The sequence below is a fragment of the Toxorhynchites rutilus genome, chromosome 1 (genome assembly GCF_029784135.1).
Source record: "Toxorhynchites rutilus septentrionalis strain SRP chromosome 1, ASM2978413v1, whole genome shotgun sequence".
In the NCBI taxonomy this organism is placed as follows: domain Eukaryota; kingdom Metazoa; phylum Arthropoda; class Insecta; order Diptera; family Culicidae; genus Toxorhynchites; species Toxorhynchites rutilus.
Window position 1 is genome coordinate 20,711,504 of NC_073744.1, and position 22,607 is coordinate 20,734,110.

The 22,607-nt window shown below is 38.4% G+C and overlaps 2 protein-coding genes across 2 annotated transcripts in view; both read right to left on the reverse strand.

Moving 5' to 3' along the window:
- LOC129763564 (calexcitin-1) overlaps positions 1-22,607 on the reverse strand; it is a 175,237-nt gene that overhangs the window by 108,841 nt on the left and 43,789 nt on the right. The window contains exons 3-5 of the mRNA XM_055762760.1: positions 19,078-19,130; positions 18,884-19,003; positions 453-529 (exon numbers count right to left, since the gene is read on the reverse strand). Coding sequence (XP_055618735.1) covers positions 453-529; positions 18,884-19,003; positions 19,078-19,130 — 250 coding nt within the window. The remainder of the gene's footprint in view (positions 1-452; positions 530-18,883; positions 19,004-19,077; positions 19,131-22,607) is intronic.
- LOC129763562 (uncharacterized) overlaps positions 1-22,607 on the reverse strand; it is a 212,654-nt gene that overhangs the window by 57,926 nt on the left and 132,121 nt on the right. The window lies entirely within an intron of this gene.

Here is a 22,607-nt window from a genome sequence, read left to right on the forward strand (position 1 = left end):
TCTTTTCCCGTCACCACAAAACCCTTTGGAGAGGAATTTAACCTTTCGCCGCAAACTGTGTGACAAAAAGTAGCGAAATTAATTTATATTCATGAGTATGTTCGAGCAACTAAATGAGCCTGACACTGAGACGAAATTTAAAGGCATTATTAAGCCACAAGGAATCATCCTCGCTCCTCGCACCTAGGGGGAACGGGTTTACGCATGAACAATATATATTTGTATGTGTACCCCAACCCCATTCCGCATACCGGAAGGAAGATGATACATAGAATTAATTAACAACGCCCCATCGCCGCCCACCTTGGGAAACGGGCCTCCGTGCAGGTTACCGTCTTATCAGTAACAGAAACGCTATAAATCATCACCGATTAAAAATGCAAACTTGTAACCACTGTTCCACCTGCGTCACCCCACCGGGTTTTGGTATTGCCCCCGCTGCTGCTACTTACCTCAGCTGCCAGTCGAACACCGAGTCCGGATCCCTTGCGTACTCGTCCCACATTTTGCACCACTCCTCGACGGAAACCTGGAAAACACACCGGAACACACGTGAGTAAGTGAGCGTAAGTTAAAAGCATTGCGGATTGTGGGGGGGGGAGCCAAAGTAAACATGAAACTCGACAACAACATTCTCCTGCATGGGTTGATATTACTTAGAAATGAAAATTCAATACACAATAAAAACAAAACTCCCGACAAATGGATATTGTTTGTTGGAACAGATTGCGGATGAATGGGGAAAAATATTGCCGGAAGGGGAAAAATTGTTCTGTTTTTCATTTTCAACTATGAGTTTACAATCGTCGGGGAGATATTCAGGTGATTCGGTTCCGCAAATAAATGATATTCGTGTACGCGTAAAAACAGAGAGCTTTAATGTTTCTCACCATCGTATCACAAGTTCAATCTCTCCAAATGATCCCATTCAGCAGAGATTGTCATCAACACTTCCATCGTTATGCCATTACCCGATATTATCTGCTGAAAAGCTAATTGAATTAGCTATCGCGCTGCGAAGCTCAAAATTAAATTATCTTGCCCGTCACCGCCCCCTACCCCCCCTGATTCCACGTACCCTCGCAGTGCGAATGGATGAACGAACGGATGAATGAAGGGAAGCATCCCCGGGTTGCATTTAAGGAAGTGGAGAAGAAACGAACGCTCGAACGCCGGTGCACCAAAAAAAGGCATCGTTATTTAGCACGATTCGCTGAGCTGAGCGCTGAGAAGAGCTGCGATCTCCCCAGCATCAGATTATGAATAGTAAATGGCGCTCGCGAAGAGATCGCATTTTGTGCTTCTTTGTTGAATCGCTAGTTGAAGACAGAGAGAGAACTGCAGCGGAATTGATTTACCCATAATCAACTCTTAATGGGGCCAATAAACGAACTTTTATGTGGGAATGTTCGCTGAAGGTGAAGACAGTCGGGATGATGTCGTGTTGGTTAGAATTTTTCTTAAAGTTCTTTGTTAATGGTCATACAAGAGCTAGCTATGATCCTAGATTTTGTTTTTCAGAATTAGTTTTTATCGTGGGATTTTTGCAATTATATCTGACTTAATCTCACATGGCCTCGTTTAAGTTGGGTTGAGCACTGTGCTGCATATTTACTTGAAATTTTGTTGTTCCTTTTTTTCAAGACTATATTTTTTTCACTGCTTGAAATTCTCTTAAAATTTTATTTGAATTGTTGCAAGTTCATAAAATCTATTCATACTAAAGGGTGTGTCACATCAAATTGCATCACGGAAAAAACGCTGTAGAAATTTAATTTTTAGAAATTATATCTTCAGCTTTCGCTTATAATCAGATAAGAGTGTATAGATCACGTTGGCCATGCTTCACTGTCAATTTTTCGTAAATTTGGAAAAATGTCGTCGAACGAAAAAGAGCGTCGTGAATTAATCCTGCGCACTCAGTTCGAGAATCCGGAGTTGTCACATCGGTACATCGGTAAGATGCTGGGAATCGTCCAATCCACGGTCAGCAGAGTACTAAAACGAAACTTCGAGAACCTAACCATCGACCGGAAGGTGAAGAACGGCAAAAATGGATGCTCCGTCAGTGAAAAAGATCACAAGCGCGTAGTTAAGCAGTTTAGACGTGATCCGAGATGTTCGGTCCGGGATGTCGCCAATAAGCTGAGTTTGTCAAGTTCATTCGTACAGCGGAACAAGCAGCGGGAGGGCCTGCGTACATACAAGGTTCAGAAGGCTCCTAACCGCGACGAAAGGCAAAACATGGTGGGGAAGACGCGAGCCCGGAAGCTGTACACCGAAATGCTGACGAAGCCGCATTGCCTGGTAATGGACGACGAAACCTACGTCAAAGCGGACTTTCGTCAGCTGCCGGGCCTGTTGTTCTTCTCCGCAGAGGACAAATTCAGCGTTCCGGAGGAGATTCGCAAGCAGAAACTATCCAAGTTTGCCAAAAAGTACATGGTGTGGCAAGCGATCTGCTCTTGCGGAAAGTGGAGCACCCCCTTCGTGATGACCGGCACGGTAAACGGGCAGGTTTACCTTAAGGAGTGCCTACAGAAGCGCTTACTACCACTATTGAAGCAGCACGAGGGCCCGACCATCTTCTGGCCGGATCTCGCTTCGTGCCACTATTCAAAGGACGTGTTGGAGTGGTACGAAGCCAACGGGGTCACCTTCTTGCCAAAGGAAATGAACCCGCCCAACGCGCCGGAGCTTCGCCCAATAGAGAAATATTGGGCGATTATGAAGCAGGCCCTCCGGAAGAACCCAAAAGTTGTCAAATCGGAGGCGGACATCAAGAGAAAATGGATTTCTGTTCAAAAAAAAACTACAACCTGACGTTGTACAGAACCTTATGGACGGGGTAAAGAGGAAGGTGCGAGCATACGGGCTTGGGCTCGAAGTATGAAAAAAAAGAAAATGCCAAAAGTTGTTTAATAGTTTTTATTTTACTGTCTAAAATTTTCAAAAGGATCGGTCTACTGGGCGAATTTCTACAGCGTTTTTTCCGTGATGCAATTTGATGTGACACACCCTTTATTCCAATGACTGTTAACAATGCGGCAACATGGTAGTTAAACAGTATTACTGTGGAAAGATAGATTCATGTTGAATATTCTGTTTGAAACACTTACGCCAAAAAGCCATATGTATTTTGATACTGCAATTAGATGTTATAGTTTGTTTGTTTCCTTCAAATGTAGTTAGGATGCTATCGCTTTGAATGAATTCGTAATTTTGTTACCCGAGTCCATTTTCTACCGACACTGTTACTGTGGGTAGCCAACTCATATAGTTACCCATGGTCGAATTTCGTCCTATATAAGCTCAAATCCTCACAAGCCACAGCATATTCAACGACTAACTAACGATGGCATCGAAAGGCAAACGATCACTGCGACATTTTACAGCGGCGGAAAAAATCGACGCGATTCAACGGATCAACGACGGTGAAACCAAGGCATCGGTTTCGCGAGACCTAGGGGTGCCCGAATCAACGCTGCGAGGATGGTGCAAAAGCGAGGGAAAACTTCGCTCTAGGGTTAGTTACGGTGGACCTGACCCATTCGACGGACCACCCGGGAAACGCATAAAACTTGAACATAATTCGTCGGAGAACGGGGATCTCATCAACGCGGATCTCTCGATGAACGCCATTAGTTCTCCGGACCATTTGAGACATCAGGCTGATATTCATAGCCAACAAAATCAACTACTGTCGATCTACAGTGAACTTTTCTTCAATATAAATTTGATAGCGCAGCTCAACAAGAATCGCAACGCTGCAACGGTGCTTGAGAATTCAAGTCAGAGCCTTCTCTTTCCGAAGTCTCAACCGGCCAGCCATAACCAAGAGGATCCTAGCAACCATAACGACAACTCATCGGACAACATCGCTAGGGTGGAGGACAACCATCACTTTAGTCCGTGCTTATCAACGACGAGTGTCGAACCCGACACGAATTCCGATCATGATGAGGAACCGCCACCGGATACTGCTACTGCGGTTCAACACGGTGAGAAGCTCCTTGAGTGGTTGGAATCACACCATGATCCGAACGTTACTTTGGCGCAGGTAGCGCAGTTCAAGTGCCTCCTTAATGGGATCAAAATGGGTGCCGAGCAAAAGCAGCAGCAGCTTGTTACCAGTACCGGGGAGGAGATAGTTCGCGCTAGAAGACGGAAGCAAATGACGTCGTTCCGTCACTACTATCGACCGGCAGATACTTCTACGATTTCGGAGGATTCTACTGTTCGCGAGACTAATAATAATGAAGACGATGATAAAAATGAATACGATTAGTGAAAATAAAAAATCACAATGAAACCGTTTAATTCGAAAAGTTTTTTTACTACTTGTATTTTCAAGTTTTCAGGTACATTATCTGTATCACTAGCTGACCCGGCAAACTTCGTCCCGCCCAAAATTAGTTTTTTTTGTTATCAATACCTTCAAACATTCACGTTCTCTTACGAAGCGCAAGTTCATGAGTCCAATCGCAGAACTGTTCATTGATTGATCTTCTAATCGACCCCGTTGACTTTACCTTTTACTAAATAATTCCTAGTACTTCTACCAAAACTCATCATTATAATATCAGATTATTTTCAGACACAATTCTCGTTCAAGATTTTTCAACCACTTGCAAATAACATGTTTCTCCGTTACATGGAATAAATGTTTGAAATGTTTGAGGCAATTTGAGATACTTAAATAGGAAAAAGTCACATGGGGCCATATCTAGAGAGTACGGTGCTTGTTCAATCACCTTTGTGCCATTTTTGGTGACAAATTCGTTCACAATGATCGATCGGGGAGCTGATGCTTTATGGTGCAAATCCAAGTGTTACCTTTCCACGAATCTGTCCCTTTGAAACGAATTTTCTCTCAAACGCCTCATATCGCCAAGGTTATAAAAGTTATAAAATGAAAAGTGTAAAAGCTTGGCCGCTGAAATTGTGATTGATGAATATGGTGTCGATACTGCAACAGTAGAATACGTGCAATTTAATTTAATTTCAATTTTTTATTAAATTAAAAAAAATAATTGCAATATACTAAATTATGATCTCTACTGTCAACAAATAGATCGTTTGAAGCTCACGATTGACCAGAAACGTTCAGAATTGGCCAACCGAAGAGGTGTTGTGTTCCATCAGGACAACGCAAGGCCACACGATTCCGAGAGCTTGATTGGGATATTTTAATGCATTTACCATATAGTTCGGACCTGGCATCGAACGATTATTATCTTTTCCTCGCATTGGAAAATTTCCAGAGTGATAAGGAATTGAGATCAAGAGAAGATTGTAAAAATCTATTGCTATGGTTTTTCAAATTTTGCCACAAAATGGTGCATATTTGACTCAAATCGGACAATCCGAAGCATATTAAAAATAGTTTTGAATTTCACACAAAAATAATTGAGAACTTTATCCCCAACCTAAAATCAAAAATCGCCGAGTAAAAAATTTCACTTGTTCTTAATGACGCTGTGAACAAACTAAATGACAGTTCAGTGGGATGATTTGAAATTACAAATTCCCGGTATATATTTGACAGAATTTAAGGTATTGGCGTTATTTACATTGGCGTAAATGATTACACACCAAAAATTAACGCCAGAGTCGCGCTCATCATAAAATGTATTAGGGTAGGGCGGGGCTAGTTGATCATTTTTGAATAAATTTGACTATAACATTGTAGTACGAAGTTTTTCGTTAGAATGTTATGTACCACAATGAAGCTTATCTTTTTCCCTTTCATTGAAAAATAACCAGAGAATAATTTATTTGACATTTTTCTTCCATTTAACGTCTTTATATTTCAGAATAAATAAATTGATTGATAATAGGCATGTTCTTTTGAACAAATAATAAGCGTTTTTCCATTAGAAGTTTCCTTCATTACAAATTATTAGGTGAACCGGTAATTTTTTTTTCGGTTTTACAACAGATGGCGTAACTTGATTGTTATTCTAGTGAATCAAATTTCCAGACATTCATTGGAAAGCTACTGTCATTGCGCGTCTTTTTCAGTATATGTTAAAAAGATGAAGCGTAAACAACATAATTTTTTGCCACTTCGAATATCGTACCAACGAGAGTGTTTTTGCGGAGAGTGTTACTTCATTACTTCAATATGAAGAAAAAAGCTGCGGAAATTCATCGCATTTTGGTGTAAGTTTATGGTGACCATGTTCCAACTGAGTGAACGTGTCAGACGTGGTTTGCACGGTTTAAAAGTGGTTATTTTGACTTGGAAGACGGAGAACGTTCCGAACCGCCAAAAAAGTTTGAAGATGAAGAATTGGAGGCTTTACTCGATTAAGACCCGTCACAAACGCAACGAGATCTTGCAGATGAACTTGGAGTAGCTCAGCAAACCAAATCCAATCGTTTGGAAGCAATGGGAATGATCCGAAAGATAGGACATTGGGTGCCGTATGAATTGAAGCCACTAGACGTCGAACGCCATTTTTTCACGAGCGAACAACTGCTCCAACGGTATAAAAGAAAAGTTTTTTCTGCATCGAATCGTTAGAGGCGATGAAAAGTGAGTCCAATGCGATAATCATAAACGTCGGGCAACGTATGGATACCACGGTCATGCATCAACATCGGAGGCCGCGCGGAATATTCACGGCCATAATTAGGTGGGACCAGCTGGGTGTGGTGTACTATGAGCTGCTAAAACCGAATGAAACCATTACTGGGGACCTCTACCGACGACAATTGATGCGTTTGAACCGTGCACTGAAGGAAAAACAGCCACAATACGAGCAAATACACGATAAAGTTATTTTGCTGCACGACCATGCTCGAAATGTCGCGAAGCCGGTCAAAACATACTTGGTAACGCTGAAATGGAAGGTCCTATTCCACCCATCGTATTCTCCAGACATTGCGCCGTCCGATTACTACCTTTTTTGATCGATGCAACATGGCCTGATTGAGCAGCACTTCTCCAATTTTGATGAAGTCAAAAATTGGATCAATTTGTGGATAGCCAACAAACCGGCCGAATATTTCCGCAAAGGGATCTGCGAATTGCCAGACATATGGGAAAAAGTTGTGACTAGCGATGGAAATTGGAAATGGAAATTAGTCAGGCAATCTTATCTAGCGATTTCGTCTCTCTTCCACTTTGCGGCTCACCAAAGAAGCCAGGTTTGAGGACATGTCTTCATATTGAAGACATTTGATTTTGTGAAGACATTTTGAAAACAGTACGTGGATTTTTAAAAGATATTATTTCCATGAAATTCTAACTATTGGCCGAAAATATCGTCAAAAAAAGTAGGGCTTTAGTTTTAGCGAACGAAGCGGTCTGATTGCGCTCGAAAATTCGAATGATTGTGACATTGTATTTCTATTATTTTGGGCCTATACTATACAATAGATTAACCTAGATCTTTTAAATGAACACTTCACAAATCGAAGGTTTTCCGGTTACATACCTTTTTCACAATTAGTTTCATGGGTATGGTTTGAGTTACAACCAAAACTTCAAAGCTGAAATTAAGTTTGGTATTAAGTATTAAGTTTGTCTCGTTTCGATTACACTGGGTTGAGCAATAAAACATATGTTTTCTATATTTGTTTATAGCTTGCGTAATGAAACGCGGCGTACCTGAGAATTTTCTATGCGTTGTTCTCAAACGAGCAATTTGTGTGACCAACTAGCCCCTCTATATATGAAAAAGAATATTCATGAAAATTCAATAAAAATAATTTTAAAAGCGATTTCCATTAACATTCAAAACAAATACATATAATAAACTTTTGTTTTATGTTAGAACCGATTTTTTCGTTATTATTAACCATTTTCAGACCCAATTTCATAATGCGCAAACAGTGAATGATTTTTGGTAAAACCGGCATCATGTTCGTATTTTTTAATCTACTTAATAAAAAGTTTTTTCAATTTGCTTATTTTATTACATCAACAATTCGCTATTTTTCATCCATAGATCGCTTTTTTTTGTACGCTCAGATTCCATGATATTGTCACTTACCAACTTACCCCTATGACCAACTAGCCCCGCCCTGCCCTACTCATTTCCACAATCAATATTTTAGTCTGTACCTTGTCTCGCATTTTTCAAGCTTTGAATTATATTTTGTTTTCCTCCTTGGATAAAACTCGCTCCGCTTTTTCATGAAAAAGCGCTGAGTGGTGCAATAATTAATACCGCCATAGCGTTAGCAGTTCTACGGAGCGCTTATCTTTCAGCGCCTCAAACATTGGTATCTTGGAAAGCAATGCTGGAGCTGTTGGCGGAGAATGAGGAAGAAGGAAGCGACAAATCACCCCTCGTTCATTCAGGCCAGTGGATGCTGGCCCCTCCGGTAGAAAATTTTCGCAAACCTGTGAAAAATGTTATCGACTTAAGTTTGTGTTTAAAAGCACACCATCTTTCCTGCCGTGTCATCGTGCGTTGAGCGCGCAAAGGCTGTTAATGACATGCAGATCAAGTTTGTTCTCTGATCTTCTGGGTTTTTTTTCTGGTTCACTCGCTTAGTTGTTTATAATTCTGACACCGATGTCGAGAAAGCGCGAAAGTGTTCAATTGTTGCCTGATGATGACGGATGGCGGAAGAGTATTCTAATGCGAGCAGCACACTCCAGGTGTTGGGCTTGATTTGGCAGTGACATTTGAATAGAATTTCAAATCGGAAATGTTTCGCCGAGATCCTGGCTCTATTCATCATTTAAGCGCAGCACAGAAAAGCCCTGTCACATCTAGCTGAACCCATCGCAATAGGAGGAAAAAGCGCTTGCGGCGTGGAGTGGGGCTAACAAATATGCAAAACCATTTTTCTATTCAAAATGCGAATGCCACATTCTGATGTAGATTAAAAACTTCCCGATCCCATCGTTTTCTCTACGCTGGACCACAGGGACACTGGACTGTCGAAAGGTAATGGAAATGCACGAGAATTAGACGATTCCTTTTTGCGTCCCATTTCAGGTGATGCGGTCAGCTGTTGAATTCTAGAGTGATGAAGTAGAACTCCTTCCGGAGGGCTTCCACATCATCCAACATCATCCTCTTTTGCTCATCAATATGTAAATCATCTAAATGAGCCCCTATTTGCTCAATTTATGCGGCCCTTGATGTGGTTCGCCATTGTGCTCCTCACTCCCAGTGTGAATTGTAATAAATATGGAATATATACGTACAGAGATAAGGGTCAAGCAACATTGTGTTGAATTAAATCAATTTCCAGCAAATGAATGCAGTCTGTTGAATGTTGGCCACATAGCATGAAGCAATCTGTTGGACTGTCAATACGTGGTGCTCTGATGCTCATATATCACGGGGAAAATTGAAAAACAAATACTCCCTATAAATTTACATCGCCCCCCCCCCCCCCCCATAAGCGTAATAACAATCGATATTTCACCGTGTAAATACATGGCCGAATTCAACGCTGTTCCACGGCGACAGGCGTCCAGTCATAAATCATTTCGTGGACCCCAGTAGCAAACCCCTCGCGGATATATCCGCCGAACCGTCATCACCACACTCCCATACCTAGCAAGTTCACGCATTCTCGCAACAGATGACTGATGTTTTTGATTTCACAGAAGCGGCAGTTTCGCTTTTTTCACAAAACATTTTTGCCAGCCGCATGACTGTGCGTCAATCTCCTTCCCCGAGTGGGTGGAAGCAAAAATAAAATTGAAATAAACCTCATTAAACAGCGGAAAGAAGTACTTTCTGCATTACAAGAAACAAACAAACAAGTGTTTCTCTCCCAGGTAAGCTGTCATGTTTACGAACGGAAAGAAACTGTTGAGGAGCTTCCGTACGAGGCTGAAATTATCTACTTCAGCCGGAAATACAGATGAAGATGAGAGAAGCGGCAGTTCTACTGCCATTGATTTTTCGTCTTTCGGTTCCCAATGGGAAGAATTTTTTTTTCTCGGTGAAGAATGAATTAAGCGAAAGCAGATTAAAGCGCGTAATAAATCTTCAATAAGTTGACAAAATAACGAAAAACGAGCTAATAGAAACAGTAAGCCGATTAGCGGTGCGCTCCAGTTTCGGAAATGAACTGAGGCTCAGATGAAAGACTGAGAAATGCTCTCCCCAAAACAAACAGAATATTTTTCGTTTGCGCGGAACAGGTCCTTACAGTAATAACCAGCAAGCTCGCAGGTGGAATCCTCCTGAAACACAAATCTTCTGCCATGACACATCTTTTCACTAACCCACAGATGTGGTTCTTATTTTCATTCCCAAAATTTATTCCATGAAAACAAACAATGTAACGTTCACCATAACCATCATTTAAAGAATTCCAACCTGTGAACACAATACACACAATCCGTCTTCTCCATCCTGCGCCCCTTCCATAGGCGGGCTTTTTCTCTGCCGTAAAATTTCCCTGATATCCTTTCCAGCGTCCGCCATTGTTAAGGTATACTTCAATGGGAAAACACAGAAACAATGCTCATATTCCGCAAGACTTGCTGGAGCTCTTGCTCCTGCTGTTTTCCTTGTTTAAGCTCCTATCTTGTCGGGGCTCGCATTTCAAGTAGTAGAATTTAAGCTGTACAACAGAGACTCTACCGTGTTGGACACTGCCGGACATGGTGCTCGGAACGTTTAATTTGAAATTGCAGATACATTCACATTCATCGGGTGTAAAAACACCACTGAAGAAAAAAGGACGATAGACTACCAGAGAAGAGGTGCATAAGCGCGGCAATGACGGTCGTGCTGGATGGTGGTGATAATGTCTAGCAGCGCAGTAAGTAAACGAAAGTGACGGGCTGTCATCAAGATAGGGTAAGTGAAAAAGTATTCGAAGAAAGTGTGCTGAGTGTGACAGTATTTCAGCGGGAAACGCATCGGTGGAGTATGAAAAAAGAGATTGAGGAACTTTTTGTGTAACGGGGAACATTGATTCGACTCATAGACACATTACGTCAAATTAGCAGGTCGAAGTTTATGAGCAAATATGGTCTTCGCAGTACTCAAATTTCAAATAAAAAAAACAATGAGAGGAAACGTAAACACGTTGGTTTTGAAGACAAAAAGAGTTCCGTTGGTCATAAATGGGTCGAAGTCCAAGATAAATTTATTGAAAAATGAATTTTGTTTCAACATTCTTTCGATACTCTATGTCCAGAACCCATCACTCTCTCGCAGTGTGGAAAAAATCAAACTCAATCGAAAGACATCGATCAATATGACAAATACTGAAAATGAATACCATTCGTCAACAAAGCAAATCATTATTCGATCGTTTGAAATTGGTTCACATCGTTAATCAGCGTTGAAGGTATTGAGCATCACACTCTGGTAAAATAAACACATTCTTAAAATACAATTTTGATTGAAAGTTAATTTCTCCAAATCAAATTAGTGTTCTATGTAAATGAAAATCACTTTTTTCAATAAGTGGTAAAACAAATATCACACGGAAGTTGTGTCTGAAGATGATTTTATATTACAACGATAAGTGTTAGTAGGAATAACAGAATATTCAAAGAAAATTGGTTTAGTGTTTCAATTAATTAAATAGTGGGAAGTTAGAAACTTCCTTCGGGCCTTCGGATCTGATACTAAACAGTTTGAGTCCCAAACTCGAATGTCGCTATTATGGACAGGTTTATAATATATAATATTACTAGCTGACCAGGCAAACGTTGTTCTGCCAAATAAATTATTTCTAATGAATATTTTGGGTGTTGAATGAATCACACTAATGTATTGTAAGTGTGTTTGAATATTTTAACGATATTTAAAATAAATCGAATGTGACCGATAAAAAAACCAATTAAATGATTTGAACGAAAGGTTATATGATGTTTCTTGGTGTATTTCATTAACGTAACTGACATGTTTGATCTCTTAAAAGTTAAACGTCAACTGAAAAGAGTAATATAAGTTTGTCGTAAAGTAGAAAAAATGAAATATAAAAAATCAATATTTATTGCTGTCTCCTTGTTAGAAAATACGTGCATGTGATTTTCAAAATGGCTTAGTTTATAACAGCTTGGTCTCGTTCATAAATTGGAAAACAGCGATACGCCAGCTAACTTCAATGGAGCTGATTAATCGGCCTGCTTGGAATCGCGTTATTTTATCGTTGTCATTCAATCGAGGAGTATTCACATCGGTAATCTAAGTTTGAAACACAGCCATATTGCTTCCTTTATTCATGGATGTTTTTATTACTCTTCACCGATTTGTAGAACTCAATATTCATATATGCATATGAGTGATCGGATTTTACAATTCGATCGAAATCGACTTTTACACTCTTAAATTCGTTCGCCTTGTCGCGAAACAATGGTCAAAATAAGTCATCCGTATTTGTGGTTCAATTTACTCTCTATCTGATCGGCATAATTTCGGAAATAATTCTAAATTGTTGAAATTTGAATGAAAATTATTATTCGAATTCGTTTGGATGCTAAATTTGTTTTGAATGTGTTTGAATGCTAAATTTTGCGTGTTTATTCCACCCGAAAAACCATTACTATTTTTGCTTCATAGAAATGGAACATGGAGACCAATGTTGTTTACGTCGAATTGCGTGGCAAGGTTGTCACATTTGCTCAACTCGATTGGACTTGAGCTTGAACAGAATGCAAAATTGCGCTTTTTCCATTCAACAGAATACAACCAACAATATGTGGGGACGAATACGATCGAACTTCATTTTGTGTTTGAACACACGCGCAATGTCATGACAATTCTTGACTATAGATGCCGTATTCATCGTCACCTTATGTTTGAAGGATTTACTGACTTTTGAGCCACTCTGTACTGCCGTAGTTCTGTGCGCATGGTATCTAATGAATTTCTCGTGAAATTCAATTAATTCAATCTCGTATATTGGACAAATCATCAGTTTGAACGACTATTTAAATATTTTAGGAGAGGTGAAGAGATATTTTGTTTAATCTTAGAGATTAATTAGCATAGAAATTACTTTGAGTTTTGGGGACAAAGTGGTCATAGGTGAATAACAACTACCAATGTTCTATTAACTGAAGTTGATATACCGCATCACATCCTGCTTATGAAGAGGATCCTTTTGTGGTTTTGACCCTGGATGAATATGCCACTCCAACTAAACCAAGCCTCATTATGCGGAACGTTATGTGTTCCTCACTACGGTTTTGTATGCATGAGAAACTTTAAATTGAGACTCTAGGTGAATAGACCAAGCTTATTTCAAACATGTACCTACTATATCAAATATGAATTGAACTAATTTGGACGAAAAAAAGTGACGAAGTGTGAGTGGGCACTTTATCTCCAAGAAAAAATAATACACTTTTCGATTTTTCACCTGAAAAGTGTATTATTTTGAATTTTTATAGCAAAAGCCGTTTGCTATTTTAAACAACGATGAGTTGAACTATAATATTCTTCAAGAAACGGGAATTGAAGCGGTATGTGTATGCCGGAAATGGGCATTTCCCTTAGGGTGAACACCATGCCCCCACTTTTCCTATGTTTTAAAAACCGTTCTGCTGATTCGTCCATGATATCTGGTTGCTCTTGCAAACGTAGTTAGTGGGCATCTATTAAAAACAGAAGGAGGAGACAATCGAATTGTTTTCAAAACAAAATATTTGTCTTTCCCTTCGATGGAGTGTCTGTCTCACCCGACTTGATTAGTTTTTTTCATCAAGTGAAAATGAGAAAACTCACCGCTGATTCGATAAAATGCAAGAAAAGTAATGGTAAAACACTCACGTAACGTAAAATGACCCAAAAAATACTCGATAACAATGAAAACCTGATTTTCAGAATTTACATCGAGCTGCTCTTTGTAGATTACTCTTTTTGTTTTTATTTACAATTTTAACAGAAACGCAGCTAGGTGTACACAATAAGTGCCAAAGGTATCGATACAATGTATTTCAAGTTTGAACATCATTAGAATTTAAAATACAAACGTAATTTATCAATCATACGTGGGTGTCCATCTTTCCCACCCTGTGCGTCTTTCCCCTACGTGCAACCGAAAGTAGAAAGTAGAAATTCAATAACCATTCTTTCCCGAGAGACGTGATCACTATGTGACCTATCGCAGAGCTGTGTGGATCACGTATGCTCGGTATGCTCAAAATTCCCTTTCGGCACAAACATCATTCATACCTAATTAAATATAAACTATAATTACTAAAATGCAGAATTTTTGCTCAAAATTAGGTTTATATTACCTCATAACATTAATTTATTTAAATCATAAATTATTAATAGCACTCAAAAGGAACCATTGGTGCAATGACGTACCATGACCCGGGGCGGTTATCTTATGGTGTCACCCCTCCAATCAATTCTTGTTATCATGACTTTCTTGGTTTTTAAATAAAACATCGATTTCATCGAATCCAGAAACTTATTTATTTTAAAACGAACAAGACATCACAACGATATCCTCACGCTTCTTGGTTCAACAGCAAATAATCTGAACACAAAATTAATAGCACATTGAGACTTGCGTTGGTTCATGGTGACTGACATTGAATTTTCCGTCTCATTGTAAATCTCCTTCTAAATGTAGCCATTCTCGAGATATTTTAAAAAATATTACTAATTTATTGTCTTTTTTATAGTAAATATTCCCTTTTAATATGTTTGTCGTGTTATACCGTCATGTTCATAAAATTTTATGAATTTGCTTATAATTTCCCACAACTTTTCCAAATATATCATCATGGTAAAAATATATGTTTATGAGTTACGTTGAAAATCATTTGAACACATGTGGGTTAATATAAAACGTAGCGATGTTAAGAAATGTTTTTTTTTATCTTAATACAAATTTTTAACATATTATTCGTGTTACACAATCAAAACACGAACAGTAGAATTGAAATCCCAACAACAAATACACCTTGTTGATTCAACCGGACGTTATGGGTACAAATATAATTAACTTGTTTACGTTATGCCTAGATTATACCTGAAGTCAGGTATCTCTAAGCTACCTCTGTATAGCTATATAAAGTCAGGTATCTTTAAGCTACCTCTGTACAGGTATATAAAGTCAGGTACCTTTAAGGTACCTCTATAATGTATATTAAGTTACTCATATTCGAACATCGTTCATCAGTCGAATAATCTCCCTTATAGAGTGAATAACAGTATACCACTTTTTTTTTCCGTGTTGTAGACCGTTTCCGAAAAACGGTAAGAAATGTTCATCTGAAAAACGTTTCCTAACCGTGTCGATGATTGAGAAACTTAAGTCAATGGGATGCAATATCCTTTTAGATACATCTTAAAAAATTTGCGGATCATGCCGTTTATCTGTATACTCTTCCAAACCAAAGCAGTGTAATACTGAGGATCAGATCAGTACAGCAGTAGGAAATACTTTAGAAGAAGTACCATCAATAGTTTCAGTCGTTTCAGCATCTTCGCAAGATTCCCAAAACAGCAATATACCAGAGTATTCCCGAGCGTACAACATTGAGCTATTCAACAAGGGAATCGCCGGTATTAACGTTTCACCAATAATGACGAAAAGACTTGGACAGGCTAGTTACCCCGAACAAAAATTCAAAGAAATTTCTAAAGGTATTAAAAGATATCTATTTTCCTTTTCACATGAAGAAGACGAAGAGTCGAACTTTAAACAAAAGGCAAAAGAATTTGATGAGATTATCAATCAGCTCAAAGAGAAATTTGACCACACAGAGACAACAAGATCAGAAAAAGTTAGAATTTTAACAGTTTTGCCTAAGTCTTGGTCCGTGCAAAAATGGAAGAAGAATTTGGCGTTAATAAATATATGGTAATTCAAGCCAAAAAACTTGCAAATGAAAAAGGTGTATTGTCGACACCACATAGCAAATATGGACCAAGTTTAAGTGAAGATGTTAAAAATCATGTTTCGGAATTTTATAATGACGACGATATCAGTCGATCATTACCTGGAGAAAGAGACTATGTTTCTGTAGCCAAAGATGGGAAGCGTCAATACAGCCAAAAAAGGTTATTAATAACATCATTACGGGAAACTTTCAACAGATTGAGGGAACTTAATCCAAATTGCAAAATTGGATTTAGCTCTTTTGCATCAATGCGTCCGAAGCATTGCAAATTGCTGAGTAGTTCAGGAAATCATAACGTTTGTGTTTGTACATTCCATGAAAATGTAAATCTTATGCTTCATAGTCTCAAAAAATATTCCTTTAACATTGAATGCAAAGAATATATGGAAAAAATACTATGTAACATATCAAATAGATCAAAATACTGTTACCTTCGTGAATGTAAAAAAAGCCCAACAATGGACGAGTTTGGGAATTGGTTTCTAGATGAGCTTCAGGAACGCAATTTAATTGAAATCACTTATGCACAATGGATTTCTACTGATCGATGCGACATAAAAACTCTTGTAAAACCGGTGGAAGAATTTGTATCGTATTTTTGCGAAAAATAGAAAAATTACTTACTCTTGATTACATTAAAACACAACAGTCCACATTTCTTAACAATATAAAAGCTAATTTGCAAGAAAATGAGGTTGTTGTGATTTGCGATTTTTCCGAAAATTATTCATTTGTGCTTCAAGATGAAGTTCAAAGTCACCACTGGAACAATGATGAAGCAACAATCCATCCATTCGTTGTTTATTATAGAGATGAAAAAGATTCTCTAGCTAATTTAAGCTTTGTAGTTATATCTGAAGTTTTAAGTCATGTCACAATAGCTGTGCAAGTATTTATTTCTAAATTGGTAACATTTTTGAAACAACAAATGCAGGTAAAAAGAATAAAATTCATGTCGGATGGTGCTGCATCCCAGTATAAAAATAGGAAAAATTTTGCGAGTTTATGTCAGTTTAAATCGAAAAACGACATTGACGCTGAATGGCATTTTTTTGCAACATCACACGGCAAAGGACTTTGTGATGCAATTGGTGTTCGTTAAAACGGATGGCAACAAGAGCTAGTTTGGCTAGGCAGCATTAACATCCGATTACGAGTGCAAAAACGTTATTGGACTGGGCTAGCAAGCGAAAAGAAGACTATCTTACAAAATTGTCATTTTCATATATGTCACAAGAAGAATATGATCAAGGTGTGGAAGAGTTGAGTAGCATGTATAATAACACCAAACAAATTCCAGGTACCCAAAAGAATCATTCTTTTGTACCTGTATCCGAGAATGAAGTAGCAGCAAAGTTGTACTCTAACGACAATGCAGCAAGTTATCATAATGTGTATAGAAATATAAGAAAATAATGAAAAAATTAAATTATATACAACAAAATTGTTAGTTGATAAAAATAAATGCTAAAAATTCTAGTATTATTATTAGTTTCTCTTAAACTCCGATAAATATATATTTTTTCCTTTTATAAATGTTGTGTTCTGTTGGCGCAACATGTATAACATGTTAAAAGTTTACATTAAGATAAAAAAAACATTTTTTAATATCGCTACGTTTTATATCAACCCACATGTGTTCAAATGATTTTCAACGTAACTCCTAAACATATATTTTTACCATGATGATGTATTTGGAAAAGTTGTTGGAAATTATAAGCAAATTCATAAAATTTCATGAACATGACGGTATAACACGACAAACATATTAATAGGGAATTATATGGAATTATAGAATTATAAAATTACTATAAAAAAAGACAATAAATTAGAAATATGTTTCAATATATCTCGAGAATGGCTACATTTAGAAGGAGGTTTATAATGAGCTTTTTTGTTTGAAATCACATCAGGAATCATAATTTGTGGCTAAAAATGATTGTTAACATACAAAAATTAGAAGTTTCGAAAATTCATAAAAAAAACGATGTTCCACAAAGTTCGTCAAAACTAATTTTACCATCTTGGACCCATTTTTTAAATTTTCTACATGACTTCTATTTTATATGAAAAAATTTAAAAAAAAATAAAAAATATGTATTTTGGATATTGCAATTTAAAGGTTTTTTTTTGTAAATAAAAAAAAGAGTACTAATTTTTTCCCAGTATATATTTTTTCATGTTTAGACATCATCATCACTCTATAACTCTTTCTAAGACACTATTTCGGTACGACTCATAGTTTTTGAGATATAAATTATCAAAGATTTCTCCGATACGCCCTTTTCAAAAGTTACGTTTGAGTCAAAAAAATCCCAATTGCTGTGGAAAACTCATATTTCCTTCAACCCAAACGGAATACAAACTTTCATTCGAATCAAAAATACTCATGTTTTGTCATTTGTCGATTTCATTTGGAATTGGTCAATATAACAACCAAACGCATGAGAATCGGACGATGAACTTTAGCACCCTTTTTAAATTAGTTTGTGCTAATCAAAGGTTATTTTTGTAATCATACAATTACGTTTTACGCCCCAAAAGTTTTATGATGATCAAATACTGGGAATGAGTGGGAACAACACCTGAAAAGCAATTCGACCCCAGCACACAAATTAAAACCAAATAGATCAAAAGCCTTCATTCCGATGGGGCCTGGCGATAAAAAGTTTCGAAGCTTTCATTCTATTCACGGCTGATAGCAGGTGGTGAATCGGAAAATTGCTACCTCCGATTAGTCGATAACTGATGCAAATTGCTGTCATCTGGATTTGATTGAAATTGAGCCGATCCGAAAAATCGTCGTCTATTGAAACGAAATAGAAACTTCCTAAGACTTGATTCAGTACGCGAATCAGTTGTCTTGCAATGCTTACTTAGGGGATTATACGAGTTCTGCGAAACGAGTTTCGAAATTGAACCATTGTTGTCCCTACCTCTCTCCTATCGAATGGTTCCATCCATCTGTGGGGAAATCATTTCTCGTCGAATGTAAAATTTCGAGAGATTAAGTGAAAAGTTTTACCGAACAAAGTCTACACGGCCCACCCTCTCGTGCAGTAGTACCGAATTACTCACCTGTCCATCATTGTCTTTGTCCGCCTTGGAGCGGAGTCCTTCCCAGATTTTGAACATGGACTCGTGTGTGTCCGTGTTGCGGGGATTACCAGCGGGCCATCCCCGTAGATCGCAGATTTTCTGTTCGAATGAAGATAAATGAAACCCTGGTCATATAGAAGCCAGCATCAGTGCACGGTGAAATTTGAAATTACCTCGATGGCAAGCTCGAAATCCTTGCGGTCGATTTCCCCGCTCTGGTTCACGTCTGGAATTAGGATTGAAAGAAGTGAATTGCGTTATTAAAACGTAAAAATAGATAAAATAATAGCAGCATAACAAATTCGTATACTGATACAAAGTACCCACAGTAATTTCCCACCCATCGCAAAAATCCTGACCATTTTTCAACACCGTTTCACCTCTGCTACCCATCGCAGTTGCACTGGAAACTGCGTTCAGGGCCGTGCCGAAACCCGTGAACCCAGAGAATTTTTATCAGAGCGGAAATGTTTCTGGTTCGAGCCATTCGGTCGGTCGGATCAGCTTTCCGTGTTTCAGTTGGCTTTTTATTCGAAGGACTCGTTCACTCATCCGCTGGATGGCGGCCGGTTGCACTCAACGAGCGCTGCTCCAGAGCCATGCCCAAGCATTGTCCCTGGTGAAATCTCTCGGAAAGTGGCTAAATCGTCAGCCAACCGGCTCGGGACTGCTCGTCTCGGGTCCTTTAAGCCCTTGGCATGGGGTCGTTACACACACAATAAACGAATAGATTCTTTGTTGCGTACTCGTCCTCGGACATGAACAAATCTGGGCACTTCGGAAGCGGACAGTAAGCGATGATAACAAATGGTAGAAGCTGTCGTGTACTTTACAACTGTCAACCGTCCACTGCTTCCAACAGAGCATGGTTATGTGGGGGTTATGCGCTCCGTTTGAAGCCAACAACAGGCAAACGATTTGGCTTGTTTGTGTGCTTAGGTCGGAAGGAAAACAATAAATCAGGATGAATTTCATACAAGTGAATTTCTCAATCTTGCTTATTGTGTGTCGGTCTTTCTTTTTTCTCCTGAAAACTTTTGTCAGTGTCATCGAACAAATTCCGAGCTTGGTAACACTCAGACCGCGTCAGCTTAGCATAATAGCGGATCTAAATGTTTATCATTAAAGCGAACAGACAAAAAATCCTGAGGCGTGAGAAAGGACCCTACCGTCGGGAGCACTTTCCCACATGAAAATTTATGAGCATTTTCCCCTCCTTCCGTGTGATTTGCAAGTCATATTTTAAAGGCACACTTCCCAGGTCTGACAGAAAATCCACCAATTTGTGATAGTCTTGCATACATCAGTATGCGCGTTCGCTTTTCCCAATTTCCCTCGCGTCGGCTGTCATCTCCATTCTGTTTTTTTTTTTGGTTCACAAAAGCTCCCTTCACCACATGCCTTAGTAACCCTTTTGTAGCTATACTTACGAGCGGGTGAATTGTGGGAAAGAAGACATTACCACTTCCTCTCATTCAGGTGGAATGGCGCATACACATACGGGAAAATTTATGATATCACGATGAAGTGTCTTGGGAAAAGCTTCCGTTTTTGCGGTTGGAATGTTCCACAGGGTAGCAGATGGATTCGTGCGAGAAGCCAGGATGCTTGTGATAAGCGATGACAACGAACATTAGACAATTTCTGATGGCTTCTTATTTTGTTTGGAGTCGGCGTGGGTTTACTTGTCCCTGATAGGATATTTTTCGATACGTGTAATCTTCGCCTGACATGTTGTTGTCGATTGTCATTGTGTTTTGAAATGGATGTCAATCCATGGCGGATGAATCCGTTTCACATCCGAATCATGCGATAAACCGTCAGAAACAGGCAGTTGAGATCGACAACAAGCTGCCGAAAATGTCTTTACAATAAAGAGATCAGATACTTCAATAGGACTACAATCATAAATGGTCAGCACCACACTATACGCAACATCATTCCAATTTCACGATAACATTGTTTGTTTCGTGTTGCTGTAAAATCTGTAAAATTTTCAAGAAATCGTCAAAGACACATTACATACACTACAATGTAATTTTTGCATGGAGAAAGAAAGGGGAAATTTAGGAAATTTCTTGACAATATTTACAATATTTTATTGAAATTCCAACCTTCATTCTTCATCTCGAGAAACTTCTGTTTAACCCATTTTAGGCCATGCGTTCGAAAAATCGAACAGCAACTTTGATAGTTTTTCATGTCTTTGGAAAGGAACCATATGGTAATGTTTTGGCACCAAAAGATAGCTTAATTCATTAGCTACCACTTATATCGATTTCATTCAATTTTGAGTAACTTTAATAAATTTGATTTAAAGCGAGTATGTTTGGAAAATGTTTTTAATCTCAAATAAAAAACCCAATAGAATACAAAAATATGTGAACTTTTCTACAGTATTGCTTTGATAAAAGGACATACATTGTGATGTAGAGCGAAAATCATTCGATTGAGCCACCTACAGGAAAATAACAGCCGGGGAAATTGAGTGTTCGAAAAATCGAACGTTGGCCATAACGAGCATTTTTTTCTGCTGAATCAACACCAACACATTTAACCTCTGCTGCGCATTTTGATTTGTTTACTTTAGAAGACGGAAGTTTTTCATTTATTCTTGCATTTTCAATTGTGAATGTTTGCAAATATCGATTAATTTAGCAAATATTATTGAAAATCTGTATGATTTTTTGTCCGTAATAACCTTAGGTGATGGCGGCCCGTAGAATTTCTTTTGTTGGGAAGCTGGAGGAAATGATCAGTACAATTAACGAGGATTCTAATGAGATTATTTGTGTGAATATTCTTCCGCCGGAGCGAATAATAACCTCCCAACCCTCTATGGCATTGTTTTTTCTCAGTACTCTGGTACTTTGCAGGTTTTGGAAAATGTTCCATTTTTTCGGGAAATGGATAATTGGGGAGACTAATTTTTAAGCCATGACATTTCTCTACAGTTCACAATAAAAATAACAGCATATGCTTTCGTTTGAAAAAGAAAGTCTGCCAGTAATAAGTTAAAAATACATGAAATAAGAAATGCCACATCTCGCCTTAGGTGGATTAATTTGGGTTTATACTTAGAGACCTCCATTCTCCTGTTCTTGTTCTTCCCGGAATCCAAAATTGATGCGTTTATGAATACCGTATATTTGCTAACTGAAGTGACTTTTTGTTCGCAGTATGTTTGTACAGTAGAACCCCGATTATCCGCGGATCATGAAAATCGCGGATAACGCAATAAATGACTAAAAAAGAGATGCAAACACAATATTTCAGCATGATAACTATGTTTTATTAATAAAGGAATGATTAAACTATCCATCTATAAGGTTGTGTACACCAGAAGTCAAATAATGTGAAAGTCATGACCAAAACAAAAATGCAAAATCCTACACCTCACTGATAATTTCCGGGAAAGTCCATAGCATTACTATGGAACTCGCTTTCGCGGATGAACCACACCGCGGATCATCCGCTCGCGGATAATCGAGGTTCCACTGTACTTGCAAAAAAAAAAGTGCGGGTTTCGGCCAATGTTTGATTTTTCGAACAGTCATTTCCCGGAAAATGGAAGATGGGAAAAAATAATTCTTGAACATTGAAGTTCCTTCAGCGTCAATAATCGAAATTACACCAATGGCTTTCGTCAAAAAAATAACTTTTACAGCTTGGTCGTTAATGGGTTAAGTATCCACTATGCTAT